The sequence below is a fragment of the Euprymna scolopes genome, chromosome 24 (genome assembly GCF_053919585.1).
Source record: "Euprymna scolopes isolate OS-2025 chromosome 24, ASM5391958v1, whole genome shotgun sequence".
NCBI lineage: Eukaryota > Metazoa > Mollusca > Cephalopoda > Sepiida > Sepiolidae > Euprymna > Euprymna scolopes.
The window spans coordinates 58,538,643-58,559,621 of record NC_136505.1 but is presented as its reverse complement, the minus strand read 5'-3'; the positions used below and the strand labels follow the sequence as shown (position 1 = coordinate 58,559,621).

Here is a 20,979-nt window from a genome sequence, read left to right as displayed (position 1 = left end):
AAATACCATAAGGTTGAAATAAATTATTGCATCGACAATTATGTAATTTCCGTGTTATATTTTTATATATATATATATATATATATGTGTGTGTGAGTATACATGAGTGTGTGTGTGTGTATGTACTTATAGGTATGTGTGCATAAACAGATATAGATAAAAATGAGAGAGAAGTAAAAAATAAATTGAGTGTATACATGTTATGTGAATAATATATGTATATATAGGTGTTAATTATTCTTAAAAAGCTGGTTGAAGTCTTTCAACAGACCAAATAAATTTGTTTTTCTAGAACAATTTGTCTATAAAAATAACTCAATACAAATATTAATAAAATTTTCATAAGACATGCATGACTTTCTTCTTTCCAGCATGCCATTGATTTTTTTTTATTTGCTTCTATATTTAACAATATTTTAGAAACAAAATTCTGCATAAATCGCACAAATACTGGTAATCCGGTTGTGTTTTTTTTTTAAACAATTTTAAATATTTCTGTATTCATTTTAACTAAAATTTGTTGCATCTAACAAAGATGGCTTCCATCTGAAAATGTTTGTAGCAACCGGGCAACATCAGGTAGCACATCTAATTTATTGTTATATATAATTTGGAACTTCACTCTAATCCAGTCATATCTTGAATTGCAGATGTTTCTGGACTTTACAGGGTATACATTCATTAATTGGTTGATTATTTACTTTGACACTTATTTTCCTTAATTGTATTGAGGATGCCTTTTAATTCACACAAAAGGTTTTAAATATATTTTCAAATTGTGCTAAGCAGTAATACAGCTTTTTTACTCATTTTTATCCTCTGATGAAAAGAGTCTACCTTTGAAAATACATTTAGTTTCTTGTTTTAATGGATTAATATATATTGCAATTCATTCAATTTTTATTTTCATCATCAATTTGCATGTTTAATCCCCAAAACCTCTGGCCTTGATGGCGGGGAGACAAAAACTTGTTGCCATGGTTTCAAATGATCTGAAATAACAACAAAGGGAGACTTGATTCCAAATATTTCTCGTATGTTATACCTCCCCTCTTTTGGAAATAAGGCAAGATTATGAATATCTCCAGTATAAAATAATACACATGAATTCACTTTGGGTTTGGAAACCAAAGAGGGAAGATATAACATAAGAGAAATATTTGGAATCAAGTCTCTCCTTGTTATTTCAAATGATTTGAAACTATAGCATCAAGTTTTAGTCTCGTCTCGTTTCCCCTCCATCAAGGCCAGAGGTTTTGGAGAAATATCAGATATTTTGTAATTCATATGCAAAACTAGGAAAACAAATGATTATGATTGAAATATTTTATGGCTGTAAAAAAGTGCCAAAAATAGGCTCTGAATTATAGATGATCCCCTTAATGTGCAACTTTAAGGGCAAATATCATATAGTCCACTACACAATTCTACAGGTCATTACCTTTCCAACAAATCATTTGTTAAATTCTGATCAACAGTCGCTGAGATTTGGAACTTATAAAATTGCCAAAAAAGATGGTATATATATATATTATACACACATACATACTGATAGCCAAATTGAATATTGGAATGTTCATATCTTTGGTTCTATGGGATGAAACTATATTAAATTTTGCAGACTTTTTGAAGATTATAATACTATTCTATGGTTAAAATTTTATGACAATTGGTAAAAAAGAACCTTTATTTTCAAACCAATAAAATATGCTCAAATTTGCCTACATATGTATACATAGTGTCTTGCAGACCAGCTTCAGTTTTGCTGCTCTGGCTGTCTTCCTTGTGGCCTTGCCAGGTCATTAATATATATATATATATTGTTTGACAGCAGTATTGACTATATGCACAATGAAAAGTATTTAAGATGCTTATGGAAAAGTAAATATAAAAATTTGCCTATATATATATATTATACACACACACTTTTCAAGCAATGTCTATACGTAAAGCCTTTTAAGTGAGAAGTGACCACAACGATTGAAACGATCAAAAGCGTTTATGTAACCAAACATGCAAAGAGAAGGCACTTTGTATGACCACACCAAACTCTATTGTTAAGTATCTATTATTATACTAAACAAGAGTTAATCAACATTTGTTTCTCTAAGGCTTTTAGCTATATACTTTAATAGCACAAAAAAAAAATCCTTTTAAACTGTTCTAATTAGTCGCAATTTGCAATTAATTGAACAAGTCATCAATTTTTCTCTTAGCCATTTATGAATTTCGTTTGGTTCCTCTTACTATTTTGATTCGATTACTGTCTACTATTTCTTAATGTTCGAGGATTAAAAAAAAAAAAAATTATTTTCTCAACGATATTAGTCAATTCACATATGCATATTTGTGCATACCATAAACACATATGTAAATTAGCTGGCAAAATAATAATTTTCTTTAGCTCTATAAAAGAATATTACACTACAATACTTTAATATAATAATACACACACACCCAAGACATTCACCCTAAGCAAGTTTAATCAGCTTTCACCTGAAGTAGGAAATGTTTAGGGAATATCAAATTCATATGTAGTCCCCAGTCGCATGTATGTCCTGGGTAGGGGAGATGACTATGTTAGGTTTTGCAGGGAGTTCCTGATGTTCTCCAATAAATTGCGCCTGGGATTACCAAATTGTCACTCATCTGGTACTGACCAGGCTAAATGCTTCTTAACTTTTGTGATTTAATGAAAACCGGTGTGTCAACGTGATTAGGCCATATAATGATATCATAATAGAAGTAAAGAGATTTATCATTTTTAGTTATGCAAGAAGGTCTTAAAAGACATGTCACAGTTTATTAAAATTTCAACTAAAATCCAAGTGGAGTAAATAGTCGCAATGGTTGTGCCACAACTAAAGGACATGGTTAAAAGATTCATAATTGCAGAATGGGATGCTTTGTTTATATATATATATATATATATATATATATATATATATATATATAGTTACCTTATTAATAAGAGTCAGTTTAATGTTGGACTTTTGTCCAACCAATTTCAAAGGATCTTTAGTTTTGGAAATGACCGCTGATGTGCTTCCGCCCCCGCCAGGTGGTCCTGCATTGACTGTTCTGGTGACGGAAGATTCACCAGATTGGTTATGGTGGTGGTGATGGTGATGGTGGTGATGATGATGCGGTGGATGTGACGACTGTTGGCTACCTCCCTGTCGACTGTCAGGTTTAGGTGGTTTGGAAGGTAAAGGGGGCAGAGAAGAATGGGGTTTGGAGGAAACTTGACTACTCGACGGTTTACCACTGCTGGTGCTGATGCTGTTGTTGCTGTTGTTTGTGGTGCCACCGCCGCGTACTGCTTTCTGGCGTCCTCTCTCTTTATCTACGAAAAGAAAAATACAAATATGACTTTCTGAAATTCGAGAACAAATGTTAATTGGACAATTCCTCTAAATGGTCTTCATTTCAAAGAGGTAAATTTTATGGTTCTTCTGCAGAATTTCTCCTATATTAAAAAGTAAGAATTAAGAAAATTCTGTATGATGTTTGTACTCGTGACAAAATGAAAACATCATATTCTTAAAATCAAGTAAATTTTAAAAATCTTTTTGATCAATAAGAAAATCAAATTTTATGAGTAATCCGATTACCATGGCTAATGGCAGCTTGCCTGAGAGTTCAACATTCAAATACCCAGCCTAACATTCAGATAATATCCATCTATAGCCCTTGAGCCCATGGAGGGGAATAGGCCATCTACAACTTTTGTAGATATTTTTGTAGCAAGTTCTTTTTACAGGGTGAGGGTGCTGGCCTCATGCCCAACCTTCCCAGAAGGTACATACAGCGCCTAGCCTTCCCAAATGGTCACCCATCTGGTACTGGTCAGGCTCAATGCTGCTTAACTTCGGTGATCTGGCGAGAACCAGTGTGCCAACATGATTGTGCCGTACATCAGATAATATAAATTGGAACAAATATATAGAAAATACTGCCAAGTCTGCTGTAAGAAAAGTGGGCTCCTTCTACCATGCTAGAAAACTTTTCATTCATACCTGCTAGTATTCAACACCACTACAAAGCCACTATGCATGGAGCATTGTTGTCACATTTGGACTGGTACAGTAACAACTAGTCTCTTTCTCTTGGACAGTGTTAAAAGTGTTTCTAATTTGATAGCTTACACATTGTCTATTAAGCTCAACTCCTGTCTATCGCACCCTTGTGCTTGTTTTGGGATGTGCTTTGACAAACTTGCTGCTCTGATGTCCCCCTCAGCATAAATAAACCTGACAATCTACTAAATCTCATCTATTCACAGATTCCCAGATGCCAAAAGGTTTTCTAATCTAATAATTTGTCCTTGACTTGATAACATTTGGAATTCCTTCTCTGCTTCCTGACCGATTTAAATGTAATGTGAACAGACATCTTGCTGCACAACTTCCCACTTAGCCTGCCTCTATGGATACCCTCCCCCCCTTATTTGCAGTAAACACTTACCTCTCAATGACAACATGTCTTGTTTGGCATGAATCAAAGTAAATAATAAAAAAGAAAATAAAGACAAGAAGAAAAGGAAGAAATGAAACAAGAAAAAAAGAAACAAGAAATTAACAAAATAGCTAAAAGAATAAAAGAACAAGAATGAAACAAAAGAGAAAAGGAAACAAGAAAAAGAAACAAGAAACACAAAAAAAGAAACAAGAAATAAAAAGAAACCAGAAAAAACAAGACAAGAAAAAAAAAATAAAAAACAAGAAAAGGAAAAACGAAAAAAAGAAACAGAACAAAGAAACAAAAAAGAAATGAGAAAAGAAATAGAGACAAGAAAAGGGAGAAAGAACAAAGAAAAAAGGAAGAAAAGAAACAAGAAAAAAGAAAAGGAACAAGAAAACAAAAAAGAAACAAGAACAAAAAAAAGAAAGAAAGAAATGGGCCTAAGAAATTTTTCTATCTGAGAGGTTATCTTCCCCTTTGACATTTGAATGTTTCCTCTTTTTTTTTTTTTCTTTTGATAGAGAGAGAAAAAGAAATCAAAAGAAAATAATAAGTAAATGTATACCTTTAGGTCTGTGTGAGGGTGACTTACAACGTGAGCTTGCAGGACTAGCAATGTCACGATAGAGATGCTCCGAGTCTGCACTTCCACTGGAGGTGGAAGAACCCGTGCTACTAAAGGAGCTGACGCTGCTGGCACTAGGGGAACGAGAGAAGGATGATGATGATGACGACCGGCTTTGCGATCGAGATCTGGAGCGCGATAAGGAACGAGATCGAGATGGTGAATGCGAGAGGCTGCTGCCACTTGAACTTCCACTCCAACTCCTCCGATTTGGCCGACTGACAAGAGAGAGAACGGAAAAAATTATGAGTTAACAACAATGTAAAAAATAATTTTAACATCCAAATCAAAGATTAAATAAATTTTTTATTATATGAGCTGATTTACATATAACTGCTGAAATGTCAATTATGTTGAGCATAAATTTTTTTAGTCAAAAGTTATTCTTGATATTGTAAATTATTTAACTTTGGAATTAATTCATAATCTATATACATAAAAGCGAAAATGTATATATGTATGTGTGTATGTTTGAATGTCTGCTAAAAACTTTTAAACAAGCTGTATTAATGGAACTGTGTATGGGCTAATATTGTACAGAAATCCAATTTCGCTACCTTGGAGAAGGACGCTCTTTTCTTCGCCCTCGATCTGATTGTGGCGTAGATTTAGGAGGTGCTCCACCTGTTGACTGTGATGCAGGCATTTTTCTCTTTTCAGGACTGGCATGCAGTTTGGGTCTTACAGTTACTGCACTCTTAGGAGCTTCACTGTAACATTTAGAGAAAGAAAAGAAACAAAAATTATTTCAAATAAAAAATACAACAATAAAATTTCAGAAAAAGAATTATGAAAACAGAAAAGAGAAACAATTGCATTTTTTTTCTTTCTCTTTCTACAAATATTTCAAATGTATAGAACAAAAGGTGGTAATTTTTTATAAAGCGGTCGTCTTATGAAGAGGAATTGTTTGCAATAAAACTAAGCATTTTAATTGTTGCGATATCAGAATTTTAACTTTGATATGATACTAATATAAAAACATATTCAATATAAGTTTTGATGTCATGGCAAAGATATAACAGCACTTGTAAATGGCCAGATATGTTGCATGCCAACCGTTTCATCTTAAATTTCATTCACTAGACATGGGTTGACCTGTCATGAGTTTTCACACACATATACATATAACTAAATTTTATTGTAGGCAAGAGTTTTATAGGCTGGATGTCCTTCTTGACACATACACAATAGTGATAGAGGAGTAGGGCTTTTATCAAGACACCCTCTCTAGGTGATTGCCTACTAATGCTAAAGAACGTATCACTTGCTTTTATCTATAATATAAATCTCACCTGTCTAAATGTATATATGTATGTATGCGTAAAACTCTCAACAGAGGTGACGGATTTTCACGAGATCAGTATCATTTTGAAGCTCGACCTTTTGGACAACAAATATCAAAAAATTGGTCAATAACATTAATTCCTTCACCCTCAACTGGGCACTTTTCTACAGGGAGGGGTCACATTTTTGCCAATATTTTCGAAAGTCATCCCCTCTTTTCGATTGTCTAGCCTTAATTTAAACCTATGTCACTTCCAGTTTGGCAATGGGCGTAACAGCAAAGACATAACATTTTTTTTTCATGTTCTTTTCCTCCTTCGTGGTACGGGTTCAAGCCTGCCTGCTACCATTTTTTTTTTTTTTTTTTTGCTCAACACACACCTTCAAACACCCGGGCAACGCCGGTCACCCAGGCTAGTTATTAACTGATTGTGTTCCATCATGCCCCACGGAGTCCAACTTCTGTGGAGAATATATCAAGGAGGAATTCCGAACATCTTGGTTGAAACAGATATGCAACTAGTATACTTGCACCAAGAACAATTTTGAGTTACTGCTAGTCTCAGAATTAGTATCCAAAAACTAATTCAGTAACATGGAACAGTGATCAAGCCATTCTTTTCTTCAGTACAATTGACCCTCAGCCACCATCTACAAGTTATACAGCCACAGTAAAGGAACAATTGAGAGATTAATAATATTTTGTTTTATAACACATCAAACTTATAAGTCATTTTGTGCCACACAAAAAAGATAAATTCGTGAAAGTTATTTAATTGTATTTTTGTTTTCTCCTATAGGAGTTGAAAGTGATTGATTTTTTTTTTTTTAAATAATTTATTATTTGAAAGATAAACACATTTTTGAATGGCATGGCGAGGTTTGGTATAGAATAGTATTTTTTGCAGGTATTCCATAAGTTTTTATGGTCGATTGAAATATGTTTGTGTATGTTATAGAATGTGCAGTTTCCACTATGAATAATTTTGTTAGATATATCTGCTCAATTAACTAATTATGGAGAACAGAAAAAGAATTGATGAAGCAGAAGAATAGTTGACACAAAGTCCGCAGCAAACAGTGTCAAAGAAAAAAATTATTTTATTTTTCTTAAAAAAAAAAATAAATAATAAATATTTCACGGAATAGTATATTTTTTATAATACTAAAAACAAATTCAAACTAATGAAACAATAACATTTTATTTATTATTTTATGCGAAAAATATGTATATATCTATATATATAAAAGCGAAAATGTATGTATGTTCGCTTTTCCTCGATGTCCACGAAAGGCTTCTTTCAAAGAAGCGCTTGCTCGCTTCACAACTTCTTAAAACTGTTTATATCATCTATAAATTGTAATATCTCAGAGTTACCCACGGAGCTCGCCTGTCTATTTAATTTTATTGACTTTCAAACGTTAATTATTCCACATATTTCAAAAGCGAAACTCGACTCTAATCACAGGCCGCAAGCCAGTTGTCTCAAGAGAGCTAAGTAACGTTTGTTGAATTCGTCATATCAGACTGTAGCTTTCATTTTGCTCCTCCTAATAAACAGGGAGCGAGTTTTTAAAAACAAACAAACCGATTTATTCAAAACTGTCCCGCACAAAATCGTAATTGCTGAATACCTATCGCCGTCACGTCAATCAAAAACGCACACCTGTTTGTTTTTTTAACACTTTACTATTTTCCAACTGTGCGTCGTCAACGCTTCGGGTTTTTTTCACATACCCCGAAAAACACCCAGGCAACGCCGGATACCCCTCGCTAGTATATAAATAAAATGCAAATTTTTTCTCTGAGATTGTTTACTACCAAGTTTGTGTTGTCTATTCTTCTTCGTCACCAAAGAGTCAGTAAAATTATGCCTGCAATATTTGATAAAATTTTTTACCTTGATTTAGAAAGCAGCAATTTCTTCTCAGCATTTTGAGGCACCGGTTTCTGTGAAACAGGTCGTTTAGCAGATTCTGGAATACTTCGAGATCTGGATCTGGAGTTAGAAGATCTGAACACACACACAAAAAAGGAAAGGAATTGAATAAAAAAGCATAAAACTTAACAAATATCAAAATAATCAGAATCAAAAAGAGTAGATTCATATCTATGAACCTTTGAACCTAACAATAGTTTTTTTCACTTTTTTTTCATGGAAATTGCCTTCAGACAACATGAAGCTACTTGATGTAAAAAATACTGCTTTTAGATCAAAACACAGCCAACAATAAGTGGGAGATGGATAGATTCTGGCTGCTCAGAAAACAGCAATTCTTCTCCCTTTGTCAGAAACATCGCTCATGAAATGTGAGGGCTAAAGGACAATATAAGAGAAGCGAGAATTACACTAACTATGATGAGTTAGTAAACACTTGTAAAAAGAACAGAACAAAAGCGTCAGAGAAGAGGGAGAGAAGGCAGAGGGAAAGAAAGAGAAAGGGAAAAAAGAGGAATGAGGATGGAAGAAGTTAAAAAGGAAGAGAGCAAGGAAAGGAAAAAAAATGTATCTTTTTATTAGTTCATTAATTTTCTGTTCAATTGGATCATCTATTCTAAGAATTGCAAAAAGAAACTGCTTTTAATTGTTTAATTATTCTTATAGTCTTTTTCCTATATCTATATAATACTAAAACACCAATGACCTTGTATGTTTGTTTGACAAACGAAATGGGAAATAACCTATTGAAGAATCATCTCCCTTGATATCAAGTACAATATCAAAAGTCAAGGCAGAACCAATGGAAGTCAAGTCATTCAAGAGTTAACTCCCTTAACACAAGTAGAAGCTGGTGATATAATTCATTGAATGTGTTTGGCCATTTTTTTTTAATGCTTAGTTGATATTTTCAAAAAATGGAAAATCTTTCTCAGTCAGTTAGAATGGATATTCAATTTTATCTATAAATTGAAAATTATAGAAATTAAAAAAAAAGTAATAAAAATAGTAACAAGGGAGCAAGAGTGTGCTTGGATCATCGTTTATTTATAGAAAGAGAATTTGCATTTTCATTTTGTCTTGATGTGCACAAATACTGCATAGAGGCTTTTCAATCATAACACTGAAGTTATCCCTTTGTTTCAGCATTTTATTTGCTGATAGAAAGTGAACATATATCGTCTTCATACCAACATATCTGCTGAAAAGAGATCAACAGAACCTTCAAGTAGAGGATAATATGATAAAAACGTATATCCTTAAGTTACATCCATTCAGCATACATGTTTAGAAGTAAAATTGCTATTTCAGACTGAAATGTGGCAGAGTAATCAAAGACGCTCTTATACAGATGTGTGGATGCATCTAAAAAAAAAAAATGTTTTTTTTTTTTTTTTTTTTTTTTTTCAGAAACTCTTGTTGCATATTTCAATTTTTTTTTTTTTTATCAATTCAGCAGCAGTATACAACAAAAGGTCAATGGAGCAATCAAAGAAGTGGACTAACTGCATGACAAAAAAGATTGAAGTATGCCATCTCTGAAATTGCAACTGTGCTATATTTTTCATCAGGAAGTATCTTTGCAAAGAATATCAGAATTCCAGCAACACAGGAAAATTGGATACAAAAACAAAAGTGCTGGTTTGTTTAGTTTATTTATTTTTAACCTTTTCATAATAATTGTCATCTATATATAAAAAAGCAAAAATGTGTGTATGTATGTTCGCTTTTTGTGTATGTCCAAGAAAGGCTTTTTTCAGAGAAGCGGTTGGTCGGCTCACAACTTCTTAAAACTTTTCATATCACATAGAAATTATAATATCTCCGAGTTAACGGAGCTCGCCTGTCTATTTAATTAGCTCGACTTCGGGAAGATAAATATTCAACATTTGTCGCTCGCCGCATGTGGATTAGTCTTTTTCCTATAATAAAAGCGACACTAATTCTGGCGGTATTTTCCGTCTATCGGCGGAAATGTCTGAAAGCAATCAGATTTGATCAATGTGGAAATATTTTCCTTATATCAAACAATTGCTATTCAAATTGGACAATGGGGAGCTTCCCCCCCCCCCAACATCTTGGGGAAACAAAAATTAAAAAATGCTTTCTGCAGTAAATGAAATACTATCCCGCAGTCAAAGTTGACCTCATTAAGTCATTAAAACGTGCACCTGCCAAATCTAAGTAATTAAATAAATTCAAACGTGTTTCCGTTAGTATCTCGCGGTGGGCCAATGGTTAAAGTCGCACACTTTTTTTTTTCACACTTTAATTTCCAACTTCGCCTCATAGGGTTCAGGTTCGATCCTCATACTCACCTACCAAAACTTTTTTTTTTTTTTTTTTTTTAATTAAGATGATGTTACAGAGTCTTAGCTTTGTACGACAGCTAAATCTCTCTCTCGGTTCAAAATGTTGAGATCCAGCAACAAGCAACAGCAAGATAGCCAGCAACAAATTAAACTGCAGACCAGCTTAATGCGGGTATTGGTCTCTCACTTTATGGTTTTTTTAAATCAAAGATTTGCTTCTCCTAGAAAGCTTGCCTTCACCACGGCTTACGGGAGCTCTTTCCACCCCAACACATATATACATACACACAAACACACATGGTGCTAGTTGGCCATTGACCCCGAAAAAAGGTTCATTCGTCCTTTGAAAGGTCTTAGGTTTTAATCCTTCAGGGAGACTAGCCGCTTTCCTCACCAAACAAGTCTAGTGGGGGAACCAGTTTAGTCGCCGGTGACCCAACCATGAGGCAGGTAGTACTGGGTTGGTTACATGGTACCAGTAGTATATGACATGACCTGACATTTTATATATATATATATATATATATATATATATATATATATATATATATATACACACACACACACACACACACTATAAATATATCTATCCTAGGATGGGTTAAATTCTCTAAACAGATTAGTTTTGCACCACTTTTATGAACAAGGCTTTACGTTGCGAGTAAAACAGTCGCATTTGCAAGTGATTTTTCCAAGTGACGACTAGAAATAATGAAACGTTTATCTTTTGGCGTTTGTGCTTTTTTCCCCCCACACCTTAATGGAAACCCTTATTTCTAGCATGCCCCAAAGAATTTTTGAAGTCATCAAAAGCAGTAGAGGTAGAACTCATTATAAAGTTTGATTATTGAATGTTTTCATACACTTTTTGTACAATTTAATAGAATTTTTGTCTCTGGTCTTATAATTTTTGATCATGTGTAAAAAGCCTAATTTAATAAAAATGTAAATTTTAAAAATAAATCTTTGGAATGTGGCTTTTTGTTTCCATAATCTTTTAGATTGTAGTATTGGTAACCTTAAGTCGGAAGAGATTAAAATCTATCCTAAAAAAAAAAAAAAAAGAAAAAAAAAGGGTTTTTTGTTCAAAGATTTTTAAGTGGTCTTAAATTTTGGATCAGCAGTGTATCAACATCAACATGGAAGAATTCGACGAATAGTACCATCACTTCTGCTTAGCCCTCGAGCATTGAAATCGTCGAACAATGTAGAGAAGATAACACAAAGGATAATTATTGCTACTTTCAGTGGTAATCCTGCTTCTACTGTGACTTGTTGCTACAGTTTACCAATTCAAGTGATCTTGAATTTCTATGATGATCTCTCAGCAGTAGTGCGCTCAATTCCAAGACATAATTTATCGGTTATCAGGAATGACATGAATGCGCGCATAGAACGCAGCAACAAGCAGTTTTTTCCATGATTCTACAAACCGAAACGAAGAACATCTTCAAACTTTTCTCTTCGAAAACAACCTACACTGCATGAATAACCCATTTTCAGAAAAGATCCGGTAAGCTCTGGACCCATCAATACTCAAATGGAGTCAAGGCACAGTTGGAAGATATGACCTTTTCTTTCTTGTTAGAAATCTCTAACTGGATAGATATCCATCCCTTTTATGCGTGCAAAGTGTGCCGTTTTGAATCGGCTCTGTTCTGATTTGGAAAAGTGGATTTTTATGAAATCTAATGAAATCATGTCGTAATCCAGAAACATTTTCTAGTCTTATTTAAATTCAGTTTTGTTTTAAATATTTTGTCTGTTCAACAGTTTTCTTTGTTCAGTAATTTCAGTGTGAAAGTACCGAGTAACCTCCTCTCAACTCTCCAGTAACAACAAGATTCGTACAGATTTTCAATGTCCTTTTTCAAGGCCTTCTCCAGACAAAATTAAAGTTTCAAGAAAATTTGGGGTTTGTTTTATAATCTAGTGATTCGAAAAAAAATAGTAAGAAAGAGGAATTCGCCATTCAAGAATCCTGTCCACAGAAAAAAAAAGTTTGTTGGGGGAGGGAGATATTTTTATTTATGGCGACCGCTAAGGAATGCTAACTATTATTAAAAGATGAAGAGTTATTCCTGTAGCCAATTTATTTTTTTTTTAGGTGTGATGAAAAAAAATCTCCATATTAGCTACCTGTTGAACCAGATTAATCTTTCTTTTTTTACTTTCATAAGCAGACTTTCTGCTAGAAAATCCACAATAACAAAAGGGGGATTCAACTATATATAACGATTGAATTAAAAAAAAAAAAAAAAAATTGTTAAATAAAAAATGAGGATCATCAGTTGCTTACTATGTAGCTGTTTTGGAGATAAAAATTATGTATATATATTTCAAACATGGTCGTGTTCTGCTAAAAACTTTTGACAGACAGAACAAAAATTAAACTCGGTATCATATTGAAGCTCCATCCTTCGCCCGAAAAGTATCGAAAAATGAACCAAAAACGTTAATTTTTTCACCCTGAAATCGACAATTTTCTACAGGTGGGGTCAACAAAAACCGTCCTCTCATGACGAAGACCAGTTCTACGCATGCGTCAGATGACATCATGACCTGATTTAGTTTAAATAGTTGAAGAACTGACTAAATTTCATGTACGTCGTGTTAGCTCAGTTGGTTAGCGCGTTGGTTCATTATCTAAACGATTTGAGTTCGAATCGTGGTGTGAGACGTCTTTTTTTTTTTTTTTTTTTTTTGATTTGTTGAATTTAAATATTGAACCAGCGTTATTTAAGCAATTTTTCACGTAACGTTCGTTTTTCTGGGTTTTTTTTTTTTTTTTTTTACTTCGTTTATTCTTAGGTTTTCATTAACCCTCCTCCCCCCGTACAAACACACACCCAAAAACATCCTGGTATCCACCGATTTTTTTTATTTTAATATCGAAACAGGCCATTTTTCACATTTTTTTTTTTTTTTTGGTTTTTAGTTTTAACGTTCGTTTTTCTATTTTCTTTTTTGTCTTTTTGATTTTTACATTTAATATCGTTCGTTTGCCTTACGTTAGTTTTTTTTGTGTTTTTTTTTTTTTTTTTTACTTCACTTTAATTTACCCGACTTTTACAAGCTATTTTCGAGATATTTTTTGATCGCTGCGTAGCGGGGAAAACAGAAACTGGCTTCCAGCGCAAAACTAAGTCAAAGATCACTCAACTTGACGTTGTCGCACCGGCTAATTTCGGTTTATAAACATCAACTTAACGCACTTATCAATTCATCTGTTCCCGTGGTCAAGATGGTTAGGTCGCAGGTTTTTTTTTTTCCATTTCTTTTCCACCTCCGCGTCAAAGGTCCGGGGTTCAAGCCTACCTTTCTACTAAAACTATTTTTTTCTTTTACACCTCCAAACAACCGGCCAACGTTTTTTTTTTTTGTTTGTTTTTTAAACAGGGTTATTTTAATCTACCTACCAACACACACCTCCAAACACCCGGGCTACGCCGGGTACCCCCGCTAGTCTATTATATAAATCTCACCTGTCTGTTTAAATGTATGTATGTATGTTTGTATATATGCCTAAAACTTTTGACAGAGGCAACGGATTTTCACGAGATCAGTATCGTTTGGAAGCTCGATCCTTTGAACGACAAATATCGAAAAATTGGCTAAAAACATTAATTCCTTCACCCTCAACTGGGCAGTTTTCGACAATGAGGGTTTTTTTTTTTTTGCGTCACCAAATTTGTTAAGTCATCGTATCGGTTGGAATGATGTTACTAATTTCAATGTTTCAAACTTCCGGTCGCATCATGGAGTAGGGGTAAGACGTCAGGTTTTCTCTCACTTTCTTTTCTGCCTTCATGTCACGGGTTCAAGCCTGCCTGCCTACAACCACTTTTCCCTTTTTTTTTTGCTCAACACACACCTCCAAACATCCAGGCAACACTAGGCTAGTCAACTAATAATCTATCTATCTCATTAGTCCTTATCCTCAAGTAGTTTTTGATCTTGATAAGTGATAACTCATTAAAAAAAAAAAAAAAAAAAACTTTATAAGGTAAGGACAAAATCAAATGCGAAACTGGACAAACTGCAAAATCTAAACGACAAAATCACAAAAAAAAAAAAAAACATGCAATAGACTAACTTTTTCTTTCTTTTATCGAACAGAAACTTTATCAGAGTTATAAAAGGTAGTATCAAATATACCACTGCTTCACGCTGACAAAACTTCTGTTCGATAAATGAAATGTTAATCTCCTACATGTCTTTTTAGTGTGATTTTGTCTTTCATATTTTAACTAGCAATTTGGTAGGTGAGTATGAGGATCGAACCCAAATCCTTGATGCAAAGTTGGAAATTAAAGTGTGAAAAAAAAAAAAAAAACATGCAACGTTAACCATTGGGCCACCGCGACATACAACGGAGACACGTTTGAATTTATTTATTTAACTATTAAAAACAGGTGGCCGCAATAAAAGTTAACTCTGCTGCTTCCATTTGACCTAATTAAGAAGGTCAAATAGAAGTCACACAGCGAGGCACCGTTTGGGTTTGTTTACCCAACTTTGACTGTTTTTTTCCCCAACAGATGTTGGGGAGGGGGAAAACAGCTCCCAATTGTCCAGATTGAATAGCAATTGTCTGATATACAACATTGATCAAAGCTGATTGCTTCTGGACATTTCCCGGCGCGATGCCGAGAAGATGGCGTTAGCTTTGAATTAGTTTCGCTTTTTATACGAAAAAGCCTAAACACACAAGAAGCCAAAATAGCAATAATTTTGTAAAAGTTGATGTAAATAAATTTATACGCAATGCGCTTTCCCAAATCGTAGATATTATTATATAGGGGGTATATAAACAGTTCTAAGCAATAGTAACCTCCCCGAGCGTGTGCGAGAAAAGCCTTTGCGAGACATACACGAAATGGTCACGCACATTTTGCCTTTTATATATATAGATACTTTGTGGTTTTGCTAGATAGTGAAGGGAGTTTGACAGAAGGGCACTCCAAAAAGGGGAATAAGAAATCACATAACTTTTGTCCAAAAGAAGAGTTTCCTTCTCTTTGGCCAATGACAACTGAGCAGAACATATGCAAAGCATTGTTGTTTAGCCTCAGGGAGAGATTGTGTGTACAAGTGGCTAAAAGTAAGTATGTATAAAAATATGTGGCCTCCCTCATTCCAATTCATTCCTCCTGTATCTTTGTCTCATACAGATGCAATTCAATTTTCTGCATTTGTTCTAATAAAACAAAACAAGTATCATCATGATTTTCATCATGAGTTTGGCAGAATCAACAACCTGAGCAGATGCACAAGTCTATAATGGTTATACACCCACAACAGTAGGCAGTATCTTACCGCTTGTACAGTTTTGTATATTTTTTTCATACATAAAGTTTTGTAGTTGATGATTGGGAAAAAAATTGAGGAGGGAAGTGATTGCATTTCTCCCCTCCCCCATTACTCAGAGAACCATTAAACTAATGAATAATAATGCCACTATGACACTTCATCCAGGTTTCCAAATGGGAAGATTGCTGAATTCATGTACACGGAAGAGATTACACGACATTTTGTTTCCAACCTATCAATAGGTTGGTTGTTTTTGCTTTACGGTATATCAACCCTTTTCAGATTATTTAATGGCAAATCCAGTTATTTTGAAGAAAATGTTTTTAATAGAACATATTTTTTTTTCAAGTCAGTTTCTATTTAACCCATAGTTGGAACCCCAACAGGTACTACCACTCCGCATCAGAGTGGACCTGGAAGCAAGGGAAATTAAAGGGTGGCTCCACACTCCCCAAAGCCTGCAAGCTGGGGCCTCACTATCGGATATAGTTTAAGGTCATATTCAGGACCCCTATTAATAGGGTTTTTATGCAAGCTGTAAAGATTTGTAACAGAGACAGGGATATGGTCAACAGTAAACGGACAGAATCATATCACCATCTTGACAAGCATAATGAACAGATCTTATTACACATAATTTAGACACATTTCTCCACTTATGCTCGATTATAGAAGATGAAGAAAAGGATGGCGACAGAAAAGATGATCTTTTGTAGGATTTTTGCCTCTATGCACGGGTGATAAAATAGATCCTAATTATTCTGGGAACAGAAGGCGGAGAAGGAGGTACACATTATGAAGTAGATATCTATACATGTTTTTGGAACTTCAGTTTGTTTATTAGTTTAAGTTTAGAAATGTTTATATTGAGAATGAAAAATATCAAAAAGTTTTGTTAACTTTAGTTAAGTATTAGTAAGATGTTAAGAAATATTCCAACTGTAGACAAACATATTTGTTGTTTTTTCTTTTTCAAGAAAATTAAGTTAACCTTTTTGATATGGAATCAGTGTCCAACTGTCTGACTAATGGATCATGACTGGAATGCGTTTCTTCATCTTGTAAATAAACCAAAACAATTTATGAGCCAACAACTCCCTAAAATTTTGGCTAACAGAGATAATAAATAATTTTTGCAAATTTAAAAAAATATTTTAGAAAATCCAATGCTTAAATCATAATTTTTGTAAAAATATTGAATAAAAAATTTGTTTAAGTCAATGACAATAGTTGTTCTTGAATAGCAATCTAAAATCCACTCAACCAAGTAGAAATTCTCATAAAGCAGTCTTTTTTTTTTTTAAAGTGGTGGTGGTGGTGGAGAGGGAGGGCTAAGAAGTAGATTATAAACACTTCTGCAAAAACAGTATTTCAACATGAAGTTTCTCTCTTCTCATTTCAATGAATCAAAAGCAGTTTACATTAGATCACCATAAATGGTTTGTGAGAGGGAGGTAAGGCTAACTTATGTTAATTGTATAAAAAGTTATTTCAATTTTAAAAATGTTTCATTAGCCATCACATTACCAAAGATATGGATGGATAAGTTAAGCCATCACATTAACAAAAATATGAATGGAGACACTTAGCCATCATATTAAAATATTAATGAAAATGCTTAGCCATCACATTAAGGTATGGATGAAGATGTTTAGCCATTACATAAACAAAGATATACTTTGACAAATTAAAGGATTCTGCAGCTCAAGGATCATGAAGGTGGGAGTCATGAAATACTTGTCTTCTAAAGATTTTTACTTCTTTAGAATTTTTTTTAATATTTAGTGAAGATTAATAAATATCGTGTTGAAACAAAATTCATTTTTAAATGTTACATGTTGGGTTGGTATTCATTATACATATTTGGAAATTATCATTACAGTTACTTCTGAAATATATATTAACAATCTGAGGATGTGTATGATGACATTATAAAGGATAAATAATGGTAGTTTTATGTTATCCATTTTCAAGTATATATATATATACACACACACACACACACACACAGACAGACACACACTTTGTGATAAGTTATTTTATAATCTTTTTGTTTTAACAGATGACATAACTGTGCATTGCTGTTCCCACATTTGTTTTAGTGGACTATGTCATTCCATGTGCATGGTGACAAACAAGATCCACAGAGTTTTAGTTGTATATAGATTCAGTAAAAAATTATGTAAACGAATAGACAAGAACATTTTTTTCTTCTTGAGGAAAGAATGACAATCCAAACATTTTGATATATATTTAAAAAAAATTTTTTTTTTGGTTTGGTTTTGTTTCATGGCATATCAACTCTTTATGGGTTATTTACTGCAGAGTGCAGCAATTTAAAAAAAAATAGTTTTTATGCTTCAAGTTCTTTATATTTTCAAATATTTATTCATGATGTTTTGTTTAGTTGTTTTGGAGAAAAAAGTTGTTTTTGGCTTTCCAGAAAATGATCAAGTTTTGTAAAGGTAAGGGTAAAAAAAAACAAAAAACAAAAAAAAACAATAACATTAATGTTTGGTGCATTTAAATCAGGAAGCAGATATCCTTAGACAGCCTGATCTGGTAGCACCATATTTTATATTTTACAAGGTTAAAACTTGTGGATGAGTCTTCGGTTTTATGAGAAAAAAGTAAATGGCAAAATTTAAAGAGGTTAATCAGATGTTAATTCAAAATATATTACACTGATCTGGAGGGTTTGAAAATACCTTCTCCAGCCTCTTCGACTCCAACGACGGCGATGGCTACTCTCACTTGACCTCCTCGAACGACTTTTTCTTGACTTAATGGATCTAAAGGTAAACACGATCAAAAAATATCCAGTGGAAAACTACATTTGCAAGCATTCAATGCAATTTTAAACAACAAAAAAAAAATTTCAATATAAAATGTGCCGGTGTTTGCGCATTATAATTGGATATCAAAAAAACGTATTTTAAGTAAAAACACTCTTATGCAATTACATGTCATGTCGAAATTAGTAAAAATTCCCAAAATCATGAAAAATGATTGAGTAGAAAAATAATTGCAAGAAAAAATAAAATTTATTGAATAATGCAGTTTTATCAGTTTAGTCTATTTTGTATGACAAACTGACTTATCTCCCTTGTTTTTACTTATTTTTCACTATTTTAAATTAGAAAATGGTAGATCGATAATAATGTCTTTTTTATAAAAAAATAGTCCTAGCAGATCTATTCTATCTTTTTTGGAATTTTTACTAATTTCAACATGACAAAGTAATTACATAGTGTTTTTACTTAGAATTAAATGCTTGTTTTTAATGTTTCAGATATCCAATTATAATGCACAAGTACCTATATGCTCATAAAAAAAAGTGAAGAAAAAATTTCTAAAATAATTCAAGATTCTGTAAAATTCTAAATAAATCATACATTAGCTTTCTTCCATTTTAACATGGGAAAAATATTTGACATAAAAAGTTATAGGAAAATCGTGGTAAGCAAAATATAATTTATTCAATTCATATGATGTTTTGCTACAATTTATAAGCTCTTTATATATGTAAAAAGAGAAAAAAAAGTTTTTATATTGGAGACTGCACTATACACACAGTAGCTATAACTACCCATGTACCCCATGGATCTTTTACTTTCATTTTTGCTTTGCTCCCTGTTTTTTTCCTTTAATTTCTTTTATGAAAATATTTGAATTTTTGGAAAGATAATCCAATGAAAGAATATGTTATTTTAAAAAAAGAAAATTTGGTTCTTATCTAAAATTTTCCTTATGTTAAACAACAAAAAGAAAGAAAAAAAAAACTGATGTACAAACGTGTGATGAAACAAAAACATCATATTCCAAAAACCATATAAATTGATCAAGTAGTTTTATTTTTAAATAAGAAAATCAAATTTTATGAGTAGCTGAAAAGCGCCGGTCTTGCCTGCTATTTTTAAAATACAAGCAAGAAACTCAACAATAATTATAGATTTATCTTGTAATGCCTACAAATTCCCATTAATCGTTTAAAAAGGATTTTCTTTATAAAAAATGAAACTACTTGTTCAATTTACATGACTTTTGGAATAGATTTTTGTCTTGTCACAGGTGCATACATCATACAGATTTTTCTTTATTTTTGTTTTTTTTAATATAGGGAGGAATTGTGGGCAAGAACCAAACAATTTGATTGCTTTAGTAATAAAATCAATTGGACATTTGAAAATTCCATAATTTAAATTTCTCCTCTTTAAAAACAGTGTTTCATTTAATTATTAAGGTATGGCTTGGCACATTAAATTATTAGTTCAAATAAATTGCTATAAAACTATGACTACAACAGAGAAAAGACAGGTTTTCTTGTCTCAAAAGATTGATTAAAGCAAAAACAAAACAAAGGAATGCACTTGCAGCTCTTAATAAAGTCGAAAGTTAAAGCAGTTAAGCATAAGGTTTGGACTTACATTAGCAGATCATTCAAAGTCTGAATCAGTTTACCTCATCCCAAAAGACTTGTATTTGGAATTGGCATAGATTTACAATTAGGAAAAGACAAAATATCCCAATCAAAAAACATAATGCAGTTAATTATCTTAGACTGGCATGTTCACAAAATCAGCCAGCAGGCAGATAAAGGAGGGGGGGTGTTAAGTAAGCAACAAATGCAGGGAAGGAGAAACTGGCTACATGCTATCAATCTGGTATGCAAACGAAGGAAAGGGGGAACATTTTTCTAACTTAAATAAATTCTGGTAAATTTTTTATAAAACTGAGTTTTATTTTTTTTTCTTTAAATATTTTTTAATTTTGTGTTCTTATATTAAAAAAAAATCTGATGTACATATCAGTGATGAAACGAAAATATAATATTCAATAAGTCATGCAGAATCAAGTAGTTTTATTTTTAAATAAGAAAATAAAATTTTATGAGTATCTGAAGAGTGACTACCTCATCTGCTATTTATAAAAAAAATAAAGGGAGATACCTCAACAATAATTTATACTTATTTATGTTGCAACGCCTACAAATTCCCATTAACCATTTAAAAATGATTTTCTTTATAAAAATAAAACT

General features: G+C 32.7%; 1 protein-coding gene across 7 annotated transcripts in view; it reads right to left on the bottom strand.

The window, feature by feature from the left end:
* LOC145246729 (uncharacterized) overlaps window positions 1–20,979 on the bottom strand; it is a 90,535-nt gene that overhangs the window by 4,245 nt on the left and 65,311 nt on the right. For 4 of the 7 annotated variants that reach the window (XM_080108482.1, XM_080108483.1, XM_080108484.1 and 1 more), the window contains 4 exons: window positions 8,278–8,391; window positions 5,647–5,799; window positions 5,030–5,307; window positions 2,961–3,346 (listed from right to left, as the gene is read on the bottom strand). In XM_080108482.1, coding sequence (XP_079964608.1) covers window positions 2,961–3,346; window positions 5,030–5,307; window positions 5,647–5,799; window positions 8,278–8,391 — 931 coding nt within the window. Of the gene's footprint in view, window positions 1–2,960; window positions 3,347–5,029; window positions 5,308–5,646; window positions 5,800–8,277; window positions 8,392–18,649; window positions 18,734–20,979 lie in introns of all 7 variants that reach the window. The other 3 variants (XM_080108479.1, XM_080108480.1, XM_080108481.1) reach the window with 1 other exon arrangement.